This window comes from Ylistrum balloti, unplaced genomic scaffold (assembly GCF_031769215.1).
Source record: "Ylistrum balloti isolate Yb309-2 unplaced genomic scaffold, AGI_CSIRO_Ybal_v1 Utg370406, whole genome shotgun sequence".
Taxonomy (NCBI): domain Eukaryota; kingdom Metazoa; phylum Mollusca; class Bivalvia; order Pectinida; family Pectinidae; genus Ylistrum; species Ylistrum balloti.
In genome coordinates this window covers 209,953-229,918 of record NW_026782277.1, presented here as the reverse complement: position 1 = coordinate 229,918, position 19,966 = coordinate 209,953, and the positions used below count along the sequence as shown (strand labels likewise).

The 19,966-nt window shown below is 34.7% G+C and overlaps 2 protein-coding genes across 2 annotated transcripts; one reads left to right on the top strand and one right to left on the bottom strand.

Annotated features, from left to right (window-relative positions):
• Positions 1 to 1,485: 1,485 nt before the first annotated feature.
• LOC132554475 (E3 ubiquitin-protein ligase RNF19B-like) lies at positions 1,486 to 10,649 on the top strand. Its single transcript, XM_060218792.1, has 5 exons — positions 1,486 to 1,495; positions 4,803 to 4,846; positions 5,704 to 5,787; positions 6,052 to 6,319; positions 10,006 to 10,649. The coding sequence occupies exons 3-5, from the start codon at positions 5,716 to 5,718 to the stop codon at positions 10,647 to 10,649; spliced, it is 984 nt and encodes a 327-aa protein (XP_060074775.1). The 5' UTR covers positions 1,486 to 1,495; positions 4,803 to 4,846; positions 5,704 to 5,715.
• A 7,678-nt stretch (positions 10,650 to 18,327) lies between these two features.
• On the bottom strand, positions 18,328 to 19,947 carry LOC132554451 (asialoglycoprotein receptor 2-like). The gene is given in 5 exon segments (XM_060218768.1): positions 18,328 to 18,399; positions 18,402 to 18,519; positions 18,687 to 18,744; positions 19,167 to 19,337; positions 19,833 to 19,947. Coding segments are annotated over 5 exon segments (534 nt in total).
• Positions 19,948 to 19,966: the final 19 nt, after the last annotated feature.

Sequence of the window (19,966 nt, the reverse complement as noted above, 5' to 3'; positions counted from 1 at the left end):
ATTTCATTGTTAATTACACATGTATATTATAATAATATTTATTCCTGTACAGTGTACTATTCCATTTTTTATTTACCTTCCAGAAACAAACGTTGCTAATACTACCGGTGACTCTGACGACACAGGTAAGTCTTTTATCCAGTACTTTTATATTTGGTCTTTTGTTAATTTTTTTTTAGTTTTATCATTTTTTATATCAACATGTTCTTCATTTTGCATTAATGCAAACTGAATTTATGTTAAATCATCAGATAACTTTCTTACTACAAGTGTTGTATTGTTATATCGTGTAATAATATCATACCTAGCGCTTTGATGACATCACATTCTTCATTATGACCTTATGAAGTTGCTCTGACCAAAATGAGGAAGGAAATTACCCGGTGCGTGAAAATGTTCGAAAATTATGTAACACTATGAAAACTAAAATAAAACCAACCTCAGGATCCTTATCAACGGAAAGAAGGACAACTGGACAAGTTCTGTTTTTACTTTCTTTGGATTTCACCAGGATTCAATTTTCGTTTAAAAGGAACGAAGAATCCGTCTCTTCTATAATGAGCTGATTATATGGAGTATTCCTTTAATATTTTCACTCTCAGTGGTTCCCGTGGATTACAAATTTACTAATGTGCGTGAAAAACAAGGGAAACAATCGTTTTCAGGTTACTTCTATCGTTTTATTTTATTGACGATCACGGAAAAAGAGTATTAAATGACTTATGAATACATTTGTTCTATTGTATTTTAAATATGGAATTTTTATTTGTAACATTAATATATACACATTCTGACTGTTGTTTCTCTTAATGAATCTACCAACTGAAAATGACGAACATTAGACTATGAAAACCAGTATGAAAATACTATGAATACAAATTTTCACGTGAAATAATCAGATGGTCTCACACCATTGGATATGTAAGTAGCTGCTGCTATTCTTTCTATAAAAATGATCAAAAATCCATTCAATGTTAATGACGAATTTTCAGTAGTTGGTTTACTGAAAAAAATTTTACTTTTGTATTGTTTATTATTGATACTTTTTTGTTGAAAATTTCCCCGGAAATAAATAATAAATCAATTTGTAGTGATTGTGTTAATATTTAATAAACACTTGAAAAATGATCTTGCTGACGTTTGTTGATGTCGTCAGTTCATAGATAAACTGGACTCAAATACTGAATGCTGAGTCATAATCTACCTCAAATGATTGTAGATGTTTTAATTATAGTTTGTGTCAATAGAATTAAAAACCTTTTTTGACACTGGACCAAATTCGTCGTCAAAGCCGATCTATATGTACTTCGTGGCGGGATATCAATAATTTACACGAAACGAAACTAAATATACACACTCGTGGAAAATCCCAATGCGACATATTGCATGTGTCTAAAAAAAGAACATTTTCAGAAACTTAAAGTGAAAGAAAAGGCTTTTCCGTGACGTCAATCATTTATCTGGCCTCGGAGGGAGCGGATACAGTATCTCGATGGTGAGTGTCTTATTCTCATTAATGATGTAGAATATTGCTAGTTTTTATATTAATCTAAAAACAAATATTTTAAACTAAACGTGCTTCAAACTCAAAGTCTACTGTATTTTGAACTATTACGTTTTACATTTGGTCAAATAAAGTCGGTATTTTCTAGCAAATATTGAGTTTTTCTTGATGAATTTCGTACAGCGTATATACTATTACGTTTTAGAAAGCTAATAGAGTCCTGTAAATATTTCGCAAACAAAGGAAATATGTGATATTAAACCCTTAATATATAATCATATCCTGTAGATACAACATGAGTATACACATCTAGTACAATAATGACAATATGAAGTAGTAAATCTTTTCAAATTTAAGGTTAACCTTTTCCTGAACGAATTTATAGAAATTCAGCAATGGATTCAGTTCAATAAATTGCCTAGGTCACAAGAATTAACATGTCAAATAGACACTGACTTTGGAGAACATTCCGTAACAATTTGAAGTGGATACTGATCATTTAAGCAGTTAGCACATTTGTAACATTAGAGTTCAATTGCTTGATAGTTTAATATATAGAGATATATCATGGGGGATACACTTTGTGTTATAAGTAAAACGAAAGTAGGATTGCAAAGTGAAAGTAGGATAATCTGAGAAATCAAACTAGCTTATTTTCAGAAAATCATTTTTGATTTGCTGTCCCGATGAAATCATAAATATTTATAATATTTCTTTAATGCTCAGTTTTAACTGCGTCATTCCATTCAAAAGATAATATGAAATTATATTCAGCAATATGAAACCCTTGTGCCCGTTCCCTGAAACATATTAAAAACATTTTTAAAAAATATAGCATGCTGTTTGTCACATTCATATGTATTTGAATACCATAATGAAATGTAAGTAACTCTATAGTTATACTAAAATCAACTGCGTGAACTTCAAACTGTTCAGCATTTGAATATGAACCCGTGAAAATGTAAACTCATTGACTCCAGCCATCATAAAGTACAGTTAAATAATTTATATTCGTGGAGATTTCACCATAAAGTGTAATTAATTCATATTCGTGGAGATTTCTTCATAAAGCACTAAAATTATTTATATTCGTTTAGGTTTCATCATAACGTACGGTAAACTAATTTATATATGAGGTTTCATTGTCTGTCATTTTGTTGGTATTCTCAACGAATCAAAAATGTTATATTTTTTAACGTCGATTTGCGATTATATTCGCAACATTGTCAACAATTTCACTACATGAACGTATTTGATGTTTAGTGTCCAACAAATGATCAATTCCGTTGTATCTAGAACCTGTAGTCTTCTGTTCTGTCAACCCGTCTAATGTATGAGAGATTTTACTATTTTTACGAATAGGGCTAAAACAGGCCTCACTTAAACCTTTATCACAATTTGATACCACAATGTAGATATATCATTGGAATATGCATGCATAATGATTATTTATTTACCTGCATTCTGTTTATACATATTAGTCTGTTCTTCTAGAAACTGTTCATCAAAACTTAAAATTTTCTTTAAAAGTACTACTTCCTGCTCCAAGCCAAGAAATTTAACAATATTTACAATGGTATTATATTATTGATTGAAATGTATGGAGTCTAAGGGAGACAACTGATATAGACATTGTCTGTTGCCCAATTCCCATCAAATGTTTTTGATTTAATCAGATATTTTGAAATGAAATGTCCCAGTATATAATGTCTATTAAGGATGTTAGGTCTGTTGCTGTAATGACATGTTCTGATAATATAACTCTCCAATCTCTTATCTGGTAACTAGTGTGATTTTATGGGACGGTGAAGGAAACTGAAATATTGGTATCCGTTTTAAAATGTAAATATCAAGGATAAGTCGACTTTTGTTTGCAGATACGACAACACCACAGCATGTGAAGTAAACTCTCAAATATTCCTTAGAAGATTAAAGTGTATTTTCAAACTACTTATTGTCATAGATAGAGGTGGATATTCACCCTTCAGCAAACGGTTCAATTCATTATTCTTTGTAAAACTGATAATTGATAAAATTGTGAAAAAGAATAACATCATGAAGTCGGCAGAGAGTGGGGATAGAGATTTTGAACGGGTAATTCCTGTCACAAGCCCTTTTCGGAGATCGCAATCTATTCGCACACCACGGCGGACCGCACCTATGCCTTCTCCTCGTTTTAAAAAAGATTTGTGTGTAACTGCACCACTTGAAGCAACAACCGCTGACAGTAAAGATCGCAAAACAATAAGAGAAAGCTTTGAAAATCGGACAACAATTCAACGTTTACCTGCGGAGGAGACATTTCGAAAGCATTCTCCTTCACAAGAGCAGCCGAGAGAACAGCAGACTTGTAATAATGCAATTCGACTTCAAGACGACTTCCCATGGAATAACCATTTTAGTGTGAAAAAGAAAGAAGGTGATAGGGTCAGGTCTCTATCAGCGGCTAGCCTACGTTTGCGTAGATCACAATCAGTTCGGGGACCACAATCTAAACTGACATCATTTTCTCTAAAGATGGAGAATGAAATTGGTTTTTACCCGCGTTTTGACATGACGGTCCAAAAAAGTTCACAAGACGATAATCCGAATGCAGAATATATTACATTAGAAAACACATCTTTAACCACAGAACCCGATGATAAATATCACCAAAGAATCCAAGGAAATCAAATTCATGTACCTATGCAAGATTACAATACATTGACGACACCCGACCTTGACCGAAAAAGTAAGGAACAATTTCTCGACTGCCGACCACTTGCAGACTTGTCCATACTTGAAGAAGGAGAAATTCCTTTGATAGGACCAACCACACAAGTTGACGGAGAGAAACCTTTGATTGCAAATGGACTTTTAGATTGTAATCCAACTGTTAAATATACTGAACCCTCGGAACAAGCATTCGATTTAGTCCAATCTTCTGCAGAACCACGATATCGTCCGTATTCAGACTTTTCACATGAAGGAGCGCTTCCAACATATCAAGCAACATATGCATCAAACCCTAGACATCCTAAAACACAAATGCCACCCGCGAACAAAACCTCCCTTAAGAAGGAAACAACAGCGATGAGAAATCCGTTTTCTATTTGCTCGGAATTGCAGCCAAGTGGATTACAGAGGACAATGTCTATGCGAGACAGTCGGAGGCTCAGAGTTGACAATGCGAAGTCTAAATTCGGAATGCAAGATTATGTAACGGTACCAACCAATGATAGACCTAAATTAAAAGCAAAATCCAGAGCAAAGATTGGTCTTGTAAAGAGGTCTACTAATCCTTTTTGTTTGGATTCAGATGCTGCCTTGGCCGACAGGAAAACATCACATAGTTTCTCTACCGTAAGTAAAATACACGAATGTTTCCTAAAGTATGGTAAATGTTTCCACATTTTGATAGCCAGTATGATAATTTTCGAATACTGCTGATCTCGTCAACGAGGTGTATTTAATCTTTTCATAATGCAGAATTATCTGCTCTTGTCGTCATTTATTGATTGTTACGTCACTTGATTGCATGTGTTGTTACTTTCACAAACCCTTAACTTAACAATTAATTTCTACTCAGAAGAGCAGATAGATAACTTTGCATTAAGAAAAGACGGAATAGTATGGTTCGATAAATTAGTTTTTTTTAAAAAATAAGAATAAATGAGTGAAGTAAAACGTGTCCGTATTTAATTAACAAAACTAAACCCTAATTGATAATTTATGCAACCAATGGTAGCTAAAATAAAGTCGTGTTAAGTGATTAGAATAAAATGAGCCTTTATCTAATGGAAATAAGGCAATGTAAGGAGCATTTGTGTTCAGTGAACAACGTACAGTGTTCCCCTAGTGTGAACTAAGGAACAAACGAAAAGTTGAATATAATTTGTGTTAAGCGGTCCTGTTCGATCAATATAGAGTTTTTCTCTTACATGAATGTCGTAATCATGTAAATGACCATTGTGGATTGTCAAAATGGTGAATCTGTATGTAAGTGAATGTTTGCTGAACGTGGGGTTGAATTGGAAAACTTTAAAGTGTAAGATTTAATTGTATAAGCTTTTTTGCTGTACAAAGCTTGATTCATATTAATGATTTAGTTATAAATGATCCCAAATATCGGAACAAAATTACGTCAGTAATGATACATCTACATTTGAAATATTCAGCAATATTATGTAAGATTTTAATTATTTCTAACACCCTTGAAGAGTCCAACAGTGATGCAAGTTCCTGGAAACAGCGTTGGTGTGTGGAAGTTCGGCGATGAAAATTTCTTCACTTCCGTTCCAAAGGTATAAAATGATGTGTAAAAATAAGTAGTCGATATTCTAAATTGGACTATCAGTAACGGAAAACAAATTTTGTATAAAAAATCTTATACCAGTGTGATCATTTGCCATATCCGTTATAAAGCAATAGATTGCCATTGTTTCAGAGAAAACCATATTTCTCTGTGATGTCTTACCTCCATTTTAAGAACAATCAACGTTAAAATATTTCGGAATGTTGAGCTGTGTATTAAAACTATTTATACAACTCTATTTCTAATTTTACAGGCATGGACCGTTTCCGATTGCATTACGCATGTTCGAAACAAAATAGGACGTTATGGGTATGGTGACATTGACCTTTGGATAAAGAATCGCTGCATCATGTTGGATAAGCGAAAGTCCCTATCGGATTACCCAGGCCTGAAATCACTGCACGTGGTCCGCAGACCACTTTCTAGAGACCCACATCCATCATATGCGACATCATGCAAGGATGACACTGACCCGTTTTGTGACAGCACGACTGTAGGGATGTCGTGTGGACATTTTATCTGTAAGTTATTGTACATTGGTGACTATAAATACAATTAATAACATTTGTTATCAGATGTGTTATGTAATATTACACTGTTATTAATCGGCCAATTTTATATATGCCTGAATATTAGTTCTCGGCCCTTGGCCAACATGACAGACAGAGGCCCAATAAGTAGGCCAATATGACAGACAGAGGCCCAATAAGTAGGCCAATATGACAGACAGAGGCCCAATAACTAGGCCAGTATGACAGAGTCCAAATAACTAGGCCAATATACCAGACAGGACCAATAACTAGGTCAATATGACAGACAGAGGCCCAATAAGCAGGTCAATATACCAGACAGGACCAACAACTAGGCCAATACGACAGACAGAGGCCCCATAACTAGGCCAATATACCAGACAGGACCAATAACTAGGTCAATATGACAGACAGAGGCCCAATAAGTAGGCCAATATACCAGACAGGACCAACAACTAGGCCAATACGACAGACAGAGGCCCCATAACTAAGGCCAATATGACAGACAGAGGCCAAACAACTAGGCCAATATACCAGACAGGACCAATAACTAGGCCAATATGACAGACAGAGGCCCAATAACTAGGCCAATATACCAGACAGGACCAACAACTAGGCCAATATGACAGAGGCCCAATGACTAGGCCAATATGACAGACAGAGGCCCAATAAGTAGGCCAATATACCAGACAGGACCAATAATTAGGTAAATATGACAGACAGAGGCCCAATAAGTAGGCCAATATACCAGACAGGACCAACAACTAGGCCAATACGACAGACAGAGGCCCCATAATTAGGCCAATATACCAGACAGGACCAATAACTAGGCCAATAAGACAGATCGAGGCCCAATAAGTAGGCCAATATACCAGACAGGACCAACAACTAGGCCATTACGACAGACAGAGGCCCCATAACTAGGCCAATATGACAGAGGCCAAACAACTAGGCCAATATACCAGACAGGACCAACAACTAGGCCAATACGACAGACAGAGGCCCCATAACTAGGCCAATATGACAGAGGTCCAATAACTAGACCAATTTGACAGACAGGTCAAATAACTAGGCCAGTATAACAGACAGAGGCCCAATAATTATGCCAACATGACACACATGCCCAATAACTAGGCCAATATGACAGAGGTCCAATAACTAGGCCAATATGACAGGCAGAGGCCCAATAATTAGGCCAATATGACAGATAGGCCAAATAACTAGGCCATTATGATAGACAGAGGCCTAATAATTAGGCCAATATGAAAGGCAAAGACCCAATAACTAGGCCAATAAGACAGACAGAGGACCAATAAGTAGGCCAATATGACAGACAGAGGCCCCATAACTAGGCCAATATGACAGAGGTCCAATAACTAGGCCAATATGACACACAGGTCAAATAACTTGGCCAATATGACACACAGGCCCAATTACTAGGCCAATATGACAGACAGAGGCCCAATAACTAGGCCAATATGACAAACAGAAGATATGACAGGCCCAATAACTAGGCAAATATGACAGGCAGGCCCAATGATTAGGACAATATGACAAATAGAGGCCAAATAAATAGGCCAATATGACAGACAGAGGCCCAATAACTAGGCCAATCTTAAATTAACCTATTAATGACGGAAGGAATTGTTTTTGCTTTTTTTTAAGTTTTTATTAGACCTTTTCTACATCAAGTCAATTTTGTTTTGTCGTCTGCCGGGGAGCTGAACATGGAAGGTCGCAATCAGAATGGTACCTTTTCAGCCCACCATTACAAGGTGGTGGGCTATTCAAATCGCCTTGCGTCCGTGGTCCGTCCGTAAACAATTCTGGTTACCGCTATTTTTGGACTGATCCGAAATCAAGATTGCTGACAGGAAAACAATCTTGGATTTTGAAAGTAAAAGTTTGTTACCGCTATTTCTAAGGAAGTACTGGATGGATCCTTCTGATATTTCATAGGTATTGGTTTTCCTTGGTCCTCAGTTGTGCATTGTACCTTTTTTGGACTGATTTTAAATCAAGGTGGCCCACAGGCAGCCATCTTGGATGTCGACAGTATTACAGCAGTTTGTTATGGCTGTGACAGGAGCCTTCTCAAATTTCATATTTAGCTTCCTCTTGGTACCTAGTTAAGCATTGTCCCATATTAAAAATGATCTGAAAAACAAAATGGCCTATAGCTCTCTATCTTGGATTTGAACAGCAAGTAATTGTTTTATGGCTTTTTCCTACCTACATGATCAGTCATTCTCAAGTTTCAGATTTTCTAAATTAAGTAAACATTGATAAATACACTGTTTAGGGTATGTATACTAAACCATGCAATGAATTGAGTTAATGGCATGTCTATTTCCACCTGTAACTGACTGCTATCTAATAATTCTTTTGGATCTTTTTCAAATGATATTTGCTAATAGGTGCTTAATAAAAATATCTTGTGCCATCATTGAGTACATTCAATGAAGACCAGTTCATGAACATTTACAACTCCTGCAAACGAAAAAAATAAACAAATCTTCAAGAACTGAAAACAGATCCTCAAATGGTGGGCCAAAATCCCACTGGGATCTCTTGATAATAACCTTCAAGGCACTCCGAACGTGAGAGTGCGTTCGATTGGCGCGGTTTCTTTATACCAGGCCGCGGCCAGAATGATATTAGCCGACTTATTGATGTTATCAATATTCGCCGATTTTAGTCGTAATATTTTACAGGACGTGGATTTCATACAAATATTGAGAAAGTAAATTAATCATCTTTAATATAGCGTCGTTTGATATACCATATTGGGAAATGACGTCAAATATTTGCACATCACATTATGACGTCACAATGACGATGATAAAGTTCAGAGGCCTTGTAGCATGGCATGAACAATTTTCTGCAATATTGGACAAAGTGATTGATGATGTTTTATAAAGGATTCGTTTCCATTGATAGAAGATTCATGAAACTATTTTTAATTTTAGCTTTACACGGTTAATAATTCACAAATGAAATGCAAGCTACTGTCATATCGTCTAAATAACCATTTTGAAACACATAACACATCTTTTCTGCATTGATGAAAAATGGGCCGATAGATTACATGGTTGTAATTTTATAAAATTATTACGCCCATGACATAGTTCTGCATATTAAACTCTAGTAACATGACGTGTGATGACGTCATATAGCGATAATGACATCATACATTTACAGATAATGTTATGATGTCATAACGATAACAAAATGTAAAGTTACATGACTTCAACGATGATGTGGAAAAATAAAGCCCTTCTCCTTAAATCTCACGTGAAATAATTAAATAGAAATAATGTCAGATTTTTTTTATATATTTAAGTCATCAAGGATAAACAAATGTGAAAAAAGGTAGTGCAAAATGAAAGTGGTAGGCGTCACCAGCCACTTTTGAAGGGAAACGATGCCTCGTAATAACATCGGAAAAGATTGCTTGTCACTGACTGAAAGTTTAGCATTACGAACTTGAATGATTTGGTTTCTGTACAAGAACAACTTTTGTTATTTATAAACTGTTGGCAGAGGATCTGGTTTGGTTGTTCGAAATCATACACATATACAAGTGAAATACCAGTCTTCTTGTAACGGGATTAGATGTTGCTCCTCTTTTGCTACTAAAAGAAATAAAAAAAATACATATTGCACTCTTATTTCAGCTCCTGATAACCTATACCAATACGCCTGGAGAAAGATACAAGAAGGCACAATCGAAGTGACATGCCCGGCTGTTCCCGATACTAACAGACCTGCCGAACAATGCTCAAAGGAATGGGATTTTCAGTCTATTAGCAAGATTGCCTGTCTTTCTGACGACGAAAACTATATGTTCTGTAGCAAACTTTTTTCGAATCTCTTAGAAAGAGAATCAAACATTCATATATGTCCAGGTTGTAATGAAGCCATTTTCAGTAATTGTGCAAATATATTGAAATGTTCCTACTGTGAAAAGAGTGGGAGATCGTTTTCATATTGCGTCAAATGCCACCAGGCTGTGTATCGTAATACGTGTTCCAACCCTGATTGCAAAGAGAGTCTCCCAAAAATACGAGCATTGTTACAGAACTGCCATATGATAACTATTGTTGACGTTCCGAACTGCCCTTCCGTTCGCGCATGCCCAAAATGTAGTTGTGTCATTGAATTCGACGAGGCCGAAAGTTGTAAACACATGACTTGTCCGCGGAATTTTTGTCAAACGAAATTTTGTTTTATTTGTCTGAAGGTGAAGACAGACCAGTATTATTGGCCGTGTGGGGGCGCTTTCGACCCGTGCAGTCCAACTCCAAGACAAATCGTTTAAAGAAACCTTTCTTTTCTTATTGTGCAATTCATTGACATACCCATGTATTTAAATCGCTCTTCCGTTCTTGAACGATTTTCATATTTCCGTCAATTTCAAAATGCTGTTCATGAATAAATCGAACTATCGTTCAATGTATCAGAAATAAGCCAAATAACATAGATTTGACTGAATATTCGTAATAAAGATTTCTTGTTTTGTTTTATTTGTTAAACGTAAATTTAATAACTGGAATATTAAAAAAAAAAATTAATAAATCAAACCCGCGGAAATATACCTTAATTAATTACTCATTGTACACCCGGCATGGAAGGATAAGGATGGGTTTTTTTTAAACAGGACGTATTTTCATGCATAGTTGAAATCTTTTGTCCGGATATGTGGTACTATATACTATTGTTTTTATGTGAGTTCGGAAAAACGTAACCTCGTCTGCCTTTTTTCAGTACAATATGTACAGTTTACCCTGTTAGTCAGAATACTGTTTGATTATGCGGTGTTCAAAGAAACCCGTTATACCGGACAGAGTGTGAATAAGTTGACTGAATCGTCGCTAATCTGAATGTATTGCGTATGATTGTAGAGAAGATATTCCTTAGTATTCGTTGATCTGGGGAAAGTGTTGAGGTGCCTCTTTGTGTGCGTCTGCAATTCGCAATTTGGTTAGTCCGGATATATATTTTGTATGTATGTAAAGAAAATCTTCGTTAATCCGGACCGAGCGAGCAGAAGTTCCTAAGTGTGCGTCTGCAAAGACAAACTATTTGTTTGTCCGGATACATTGTATGTGGAGTCATATTTAAATAACATATGTGTATAAAAATGTAACTGACATTTGTTCTAATTCAAGTTTTATTTTATTCATTTATTTTGTTCAGGAATAAAAACGCATACACATGATTGATTTTGTCCTCCATTTATACAGAACATTTAAAATCATGGTGAAATGTCCGTCGTTAATACATAATAAAACACGATATGAAATAATTCGTTTGAAAGCAAAATGTCAACATGATTGGATAATTCATTATTTTCTCACAACAGAGAAAAAATGCCTTAATGTTCTTATTATTCACTATAAACCTCGTTATGCTGTCAATCATTAAACAGTGAAACGTCAATAAAATGCTCCAGGTTTTAAAAGATATCCCACAATCAAATGACACTTGTTTATACAGCTAAACTGCATATAACACTATACTGTGGAACATTAATGTCTTTCTATTGTAAAACCTGTTGTATTACCTCTCGTTATACAGAAAACTTTAAAACAGGCTCTCCAGTTATTCTGTAACAGCTTGACATGATATCGCTCGGAATATACTATATTTCACAGCAAACCATGTTTATGCCTCGATTTATTTTAAATTCATCAACTTGAAAACATCGACATGATGGTCGTCTTTTAACATTGATACCTTGATTTTCTACCCCTTGCTATACTATAAAACCTCGATATAATGTCCCTCTTTCTACAGTTAAACATCGATATAATGTCCCTCTTGATACAATAAAACCTCGATATTATGTCCCTCTTTCTACAGTTAAACCTCGATATTATGTCCCTCTTGATACAATAAAACCTTGATATTATGTCCCTCTTTCTACAGTTAAACCTTGATATAATGTCCCTCTTGATACAATAAAACCTCGATATCATGTCCCTCTTTCTACAGTTAAACCTCGATATAATGTTTCTCTTGATACAATAAAACCTCGATATAATGTCCCTCTTTCTACAGTTAAACCTCGATATAATGTTTCTCTTGATACAATAAAACCTCGATATAATGTCCCTCTTGATACAATAAAACCTCGATATTATGTCTCTTTTTCTACAAACGCTCCCTCGTTTATTGTACTGACTGTTAGTCACGAGATAATATCGATAAACCAGCAATGACACATCCAGGTAAATGCTATAAAGCCAACGTCAAATATAGACTTTTCCCTGGAAAAACCGGACGAAACATATCACGTGTGTCTAAATATGGAACTGGAAGAAAGTACTTTCCCTGACACAAGGTAATTTTCATTGTATGTACAATACTTTGATACGAAGTCTTATTATAAATCTTTTTGAGAGCGCAACAAGTATAATATAATTTTATTTTTTTTTTTTTTTTTTTTTTTTTTAATTTTATATTTTATTTTATTACATTAATGTTTTTGTAACAACAACACTTACATATTAGTAATTATTGACGTTTTTAATAAACCAATTCTTCTGTTACTTCTCATGTGTCATCCCATATGCCATTAACTCAATTCATTGCATGGTTTAGTATACATACCCTAAACAGTGTATTTATCAATGTTTACTCAATTTAGAAAATCTGATACTTGAGAATGACTGAACATGTAGGTAAAAATAGCCATAAAACAATTACTCACTGTTCAAATCCAAGATGGAGAGCTATAGGCCATTTTGTTTTTCAGATCATCTTAAATATGGGAAATGCTTAACAAGGTAAATATGAAATTTGAGAAGGATCCTGTCACAGCCATAACAAACTACTATATTACTGTTGACATCCAAGATGGCTGCCTGTGGGCCACCTTGATTTCAAATCAGTCCAAGAAAGGTACAATGCACAACTAGGGACCAAGGGGAACCAATACCTATGAAATCAGAAGGATCCATCCAGTACTAACTCAGAAATAGCGGTAACAAGATTTTACTCTCAAAATCCAAGATGGCTGCCTGTCAGCCATTTTGATTTCGGATCAGTCCGAAAAAGGTAAAATGCACAGTTAGGGACCAAGGGGAACCTGCATATGAAATTGAGAAAGATCCATCAAGTATTTTCCCAGAAATAGTGATAACAAACTTTTACTTTAAAAAACCCAAGATGGACGTCTGTGGGCCATCTTGAATTCGAATCAGTCCGAAAAAGGTACACTGCACAACTAAGGACCAAGGGGAAGCTTCATATGAAATTTGACAAAGATCCATCAAGTACTTTCTATAAAATAGCGGTAACAAACTTTTACTTTCAAAATCCAAGATGGACGTCTGTGGGCCATCTTGAATTCGAATCAGTCCAAAAAAGGTACACTGCACAACTAAGGACCAAGGGGGAGATCCATATGAAATTTGACAAAGGTCCATCCAGTACTTTCTCAGAAATAGCGGTATCAAACTTTTACTTTCAAAATAAAAGATGGCCGACAAGCGGCCATCTTGAATTCGGATCAGTCTTACAAGGTACTATGCACAACCTGGAACCAAGGGGAACCTGCATATGAAATTTGAGAAAGAGAAAGATCCATCCAGCTCTTTCCCAGAAATAGCGGTAACAAGAATTGTTTACGGACGGACGGACCACAGACGCAGGGCGATTTGAATATCCCACCATCTGGTGATGGTGGGCTAAAAAACAGGATATGTTTTTTTAATCCTATTCCTAACATCCCCTGATTGTATATTTGCATTTGGACCTGGGAAACAGGACTTGTGTATAATTTAGAATTCTAAAGAAAAAAAACTGCCGATAATTTCAAACATTTTATTTTGAGGTTTTAATAAGCTTCTTCGATTATTAAGAATTTCAACTTAGTTTTCGTTTGGCTCAGTGTTAATGCAATAGTCTATCGCGTCCTGGGTTCGATTCCCGTACAAAGGTCACTGGCCCGACCACGTGGATTTCTATTATCAATAAATATATGCGTAGATTTTAGGTAAAATGTCAATGCTGAAATATTTAAATATGTCTGTCTTGTATTATAACATATTTCTATATATCGAGCCATCAAAAAGTCTACAAAATACAAACATGGCAACATAATCCAAACTCAAATTCTATAAAGCTATGGCAAAATATGTACAAAAGAAAGATTTACAAGGAGACTTCTGAAAAATTATAAGGAGAATAAGACCAGGTGTTCCAAAAGAGTAATCGTCTTCTGCTTCATTACCGACACCCGCCATGTAAACCTTGGTCGATCTATGTAAGTAATGTCACGTTCTCAAATGTAAACAAAGTTTACAACAATGGATCCAACAGGCAAACTAACGAGTATCAAACTGGAATATTCATCTATGGTAAGCAACATTACAGCTACTCTTTAAACAAAAACTAAAAATGATCAATTTCACTCTGAACTGATCACGTTTGATAATTCCATGATAATTTCAGCGATAGGATCTTATTGTCAAGATATAGCAACTATTCATTTTATTTCTTTTGATAGAATACAATTAAAACAGATAGTTTTCTATTCAACAGGAGCCAAATGTTCGTTTCACCTTTCATTGTCTTACTTCGAAGCCAAATAATCATTACAAATAACAGTCATTTATGTTGAGGAACCTAGAAAATTTTACTTAAGGAATTAAGAAATGTGAAAAATATGTTCACTAAATAAACAAAATGTCCAACAACACTTAGTTAAGACAAAAGAGAAACCACATGATTCAAGAAAAAACAACACATATCGGTCAAATCACTGGAGAACAAAATCATATATCTTCATCAATTCAATATTGACATCACCCAGAATTTGTTGAAGAGAATCGTAGCCCTTCTAAGGAGTGTCCCGATCCTGACTAATATTTCTTCGACATCAACCAGTGATAGGTCTAAACAAATGACAAATCTGTTACCAAAATAAACGTCAGTCAGGGTCCAGAATCTGCAGCTAATTTTGATTAAGATAATTCGGGGTCCGTTATAAAATCGTCTAACGTACTTTCTACCATAAGAGTTGATCAGAAGGTTCTCTTGCCATGAGTAAATGTTTCGCCTGGCTCATTTGAAACAGTGCCTGATGCAGGACAGAAAAATATGATCTTGTAAATGAGTCAAAAACAAGTTGAATGCCACAGAAAACTAGTCAGACGTCATCGTTTCGGTCAAATGATTGTTACTACATGCATGGAGACAGAAGCCGATGACAGACTTGATATTGAGAAACAGGAGAAATCTGACCAAACAGAAAGGAAAATACGTGTTGACCCAATTCAAGTAGATACAACTGGCATTCATATACCTCGAAAAAGTAACAAACCAATGATGTCATCAAACCTTCATAGAAAAAGTACCAAACATAGACATGGTCAATTTCAAGAACGCTCCATCGATGAAGGAAGTAAAACAGTCTCGGTGTAAAAGCAAACAATGTGATAGATGTTTCAATGGTTGACTTTAATTAAGTGATATATAATCAAACGCCCCATCGTTATACAGTAAAACCTCTTAAAACCTTAATATAACGCCCCATCGTTATACCTTAAAACCTTAATATAACGTCGAATTGCATAGGTGTGTGGCGTTTTGGAGAGAACGATCATTTCCAAACAGTCCCAAAGAAAAATAATATATATTAGAATAACTTAAAACAACACATCGAATTAAGCATTAGCGCTTTCATTCCAGAATCTTCATGATGAATAATATGTCTGTGACGTAATAACAAGAGTGATTATGTGACGTCATAATTGAACAGGAGATCATTACGTACTTTATATGATTCTTAAACAATACTGTTTAGTTTGGATTTATAGTTCTAATAAAATACATTTCCTTTTCTTTTTTTTTCAATGGGATTCTCCGAATAGAATTTGTAGAAAGTAAAGATTTTAAATGTTTTCTTTCCGAAAATGTCTCGATGTTAACTTGGTTCACTTTATTTTTTCTGTATTCTGGATATTTGGTGTGCTTTTTATGGACTCGTACGCGTGCCCGTAGTGTTGTACCAGTTTGTCCGATGCAATATTCGTCGCAACCGGTATATATACAGTATATTAGGTTTTTAGATGAGCATTACATGTTCGCATTCGCTTAGAATTCTATTCCTCTGAAGTGGTGTGTTTCTCCTTCCACTATATATTGGTCTCCACATTTTGTTACACATCTTAATTGTTTTAAGTTATTCTAACATATTTCACCGGACACAGAAAATTCAACTTTTATATTTGAATATATATATATAATTATATATATTCTTATTGATAGGAAGTTAAGGTAACTGATGATAATAACCCTATTGAATTGGCTCATAACCTGATGGTTGATTTATCTAATATTTAATAAATAAACTGATAACATTTGGCGAAGAGGCAGAATATAAAACGGAATTCAAATAAAACAGATACATTTTTTTTCCAAAAACCATAAATACAGTCATCAAAATATATAGATACATATTGATAATGAACCACTTACAGTTGTAAATATTGATAAACTTTTAGTGCTGATGCGAATAGAATTATTATATCAATTCCATCTATCAAAAAGCATATAAGATAATTGATATTTCAAGAATAATGAAATATTAACTTGACATAAAAACTCTTACAACAATTTACATTAAATATAAACAGTAAAACTCATTAGTGTATAACACGCTCGCTTCAATCTAAAATACATCGGATGAGTCGAATGTTTTGTTCGGTCAAGATTTTCCCTCTTCTTCAAGTAAGTAATTTGATAATACATAACTCGAACACTGTTGAGTGGAATACGTATTTGTGGTCAATCTTCAGGTATCGATGTCACTAGGTTTTCTGTATATGAGAATTGATGAATATTCAAACGTGTGCTGCTATGACGAGTGTTCCACGTCTTTTGTTTCCTGTTCGTACTTATAACTATTTATTCAAATAAAAATATTGTTATTGTACAAACATATATGACATGTTCTATCAATTTATTACTCATTCATTACTGTCACGCAATGCTATGAAACACGTATCCGGTAAACAACAACAAAAAATTGTCAATCTTCCAAACACAGTGTCTCCATGCATAGAATTAATGGAAACACGGCGATGTCGAACCTTCGGATCAGTCGAAAATTTAATGTGGTTCGGTCGGCTTTGACATATCCGTGTTTTACTGTAACACATTTACTTGAATATACTGTTATCGTATGGAACAATTGTTCATTATATTGTAAAAAATATTGGAATCATTACAATTTGACGCTGCTAACATAATACAATGATTTTACAGAGGAATCTATCTGGAATCAAGCAAAAAGCAACATAAATTATTGATTATGCCTAAAATTATAAATTATTAAAAACCAAGTCTTAAAGAAGTTATTAAGCCACATCTACATGATCTCGATGAAAATAGGACACTTCTGTGTTCCCTCGGATTTTATTTACAGTTCAAACAGATTTAGAATTTTCTAAGAGCAGAACGTATTGATTTTAAATGTAAATTCATAACATGTTACTGTATCTGTGTATTACTTTTCCAAATCGTCGGCATATAGTGTGGATAAAGATCAAAATCAGTTCTTTATTTCAATATTTAATTTGGTATGGAAGCAACAAATTCTGTACAGATGATGTGTGTACAGACTTTTAAATCAAAATAACGATCAGAAACAAACGATAAAAAACATACGTCCTAAAATACGCAAGATATCTAAAAAAAAACATTAAAACAATAGAATCATTATGGTTTATCAAAGACTACTCCATCACTAACACTAAAGCTCATGTTCTACATCCATAAATTGAATGACTAATGATGTAAAGTCATTAAAATCACCTGTTTAATTTGAAGCATACTGCACTTTTCATTACTGTTTTGTAGGCGACAGGTATGATGACAGTGGTATGGTATGCTGAAATAAGTTATGACCGATATCTCGAATATTTCACAAACATCTGCCATATTGATTTCCCTGTTCCAGTGATACATGGAGAAATTTCCATTGTAATCTACACAAGCTGAGGTCTCTCGCAAATAAATTTGCGAGGATTATTGCAATATACATCAAACATTTTTGAGACACACCGAGTACTGCACAGTCTGCACTGCGCATGCTAGGATGATTCGCATCGAAGTTATTGAAAACTGCTTCTGACCACATTTGTGTCTCAAAGGAAGTACCATCAATCCATTTCCATTGTCTTTCCATCACAGCATCCGTCAGGCCAATGTATAACTTCTCGGTGTTGATACCCGTTATACGAAAAACATAGTCATCGAGATTAAGGATTAACAATTTGATAACCTCAAAACAATCAATCCTGTCCTGTGTGAAATTATATAACTATACTTCCTTCAAGCATGTTACCTCTTGGACAAAATACCGAACCTTTGACTTTGTTGTTGCATCAGGACTTTGTTGTAAACTACGAGAGAAAAATATTTTTCATCTATTATAATTATATCATATGTTGTATTTGTAACAACTTCTACAGCTGAAAACTTCACAGACAAAGTTGAAATGAAATAAGGTCCTTTAAACCATGACAAAATCTTCACAAGAAGCCCATGTTAAAATGAAATTATGACCTTTTAAACATGACAAAATCTTCACCAACAGTGTCTACCATCTGCAATTTCAAATAATTGGAAATTCGAAAAACAGAAATTGAAATCGGCAGAATTTAGATTTAAGGTTAAAATTCAATGATTGTTCCTACTGAAGTTGTGCCTTTATTGATCCAAACTTCTCTGACTTTTATCAAGTTCCCAAAGGTTCTAAAGGGAACAGTTAAGAAAATGTTATCCATTTTTGGTTTCGTATTTTTACTATCGACTTAATGCATACTATTAAAATATTTGAATGCTCCGTTAATCTTTGTTGGCGAGGTCAGCACGAGTAACCTCCCATCTTCCTGTTCACATGTCTGGTTGGCCTTATCCCAAATCATTTTTTTCTCTACTACATTGATGCAAAGATTCCCGTCTTCGAAGAACGTGTATCCTGAACGTTGACAATCTGCAACAGCATTATAAGATTTGAGTATACACCATCTCGACATTCAATATCCTATGGAACCAATAGGTAAAGATTACAGGACCATTTAAATGATTTTACTGCCTGTTATCTTGGTGTTGGTTTATCAGACAGTTATAACATATACATATATGTAACGTCCTCGACATACAAGTGCTTTGATAGGGATTTACGCATTGAAAATAATGTTCATTCTCCTTATACCGGTACTAATCTTTATTTGTTGGGTTTAGCCTTGTCATTTTGGATGTTACAAACAGTTCATATTTTGACCTTACTTTGGCAAGAGACTATTTATCGTAAGATTGTAGGGTATATAACAATGCTTCGTCTGTTAAACCGTGTCAACTAATCAAAACGTGTTTAAGCTTAAATTCATCTGTGTTTTGTAAGTTGGAATGATTCATTCATATATTGGGAGATGAATAGTATCGACCATTTAGTGGTAAGATGATCTAAATAACATACATTACTTACTTGTTTTACCTTTATACACCACACGTGGTACAGAAAACTGAGACGGTAAAGTGCTGAGAGTGGCGATTCCGGTGTACACGGCACAATCATTAGTCACCTCGGAGAATTCAAACATGTAGCAAACCATTTGAAGG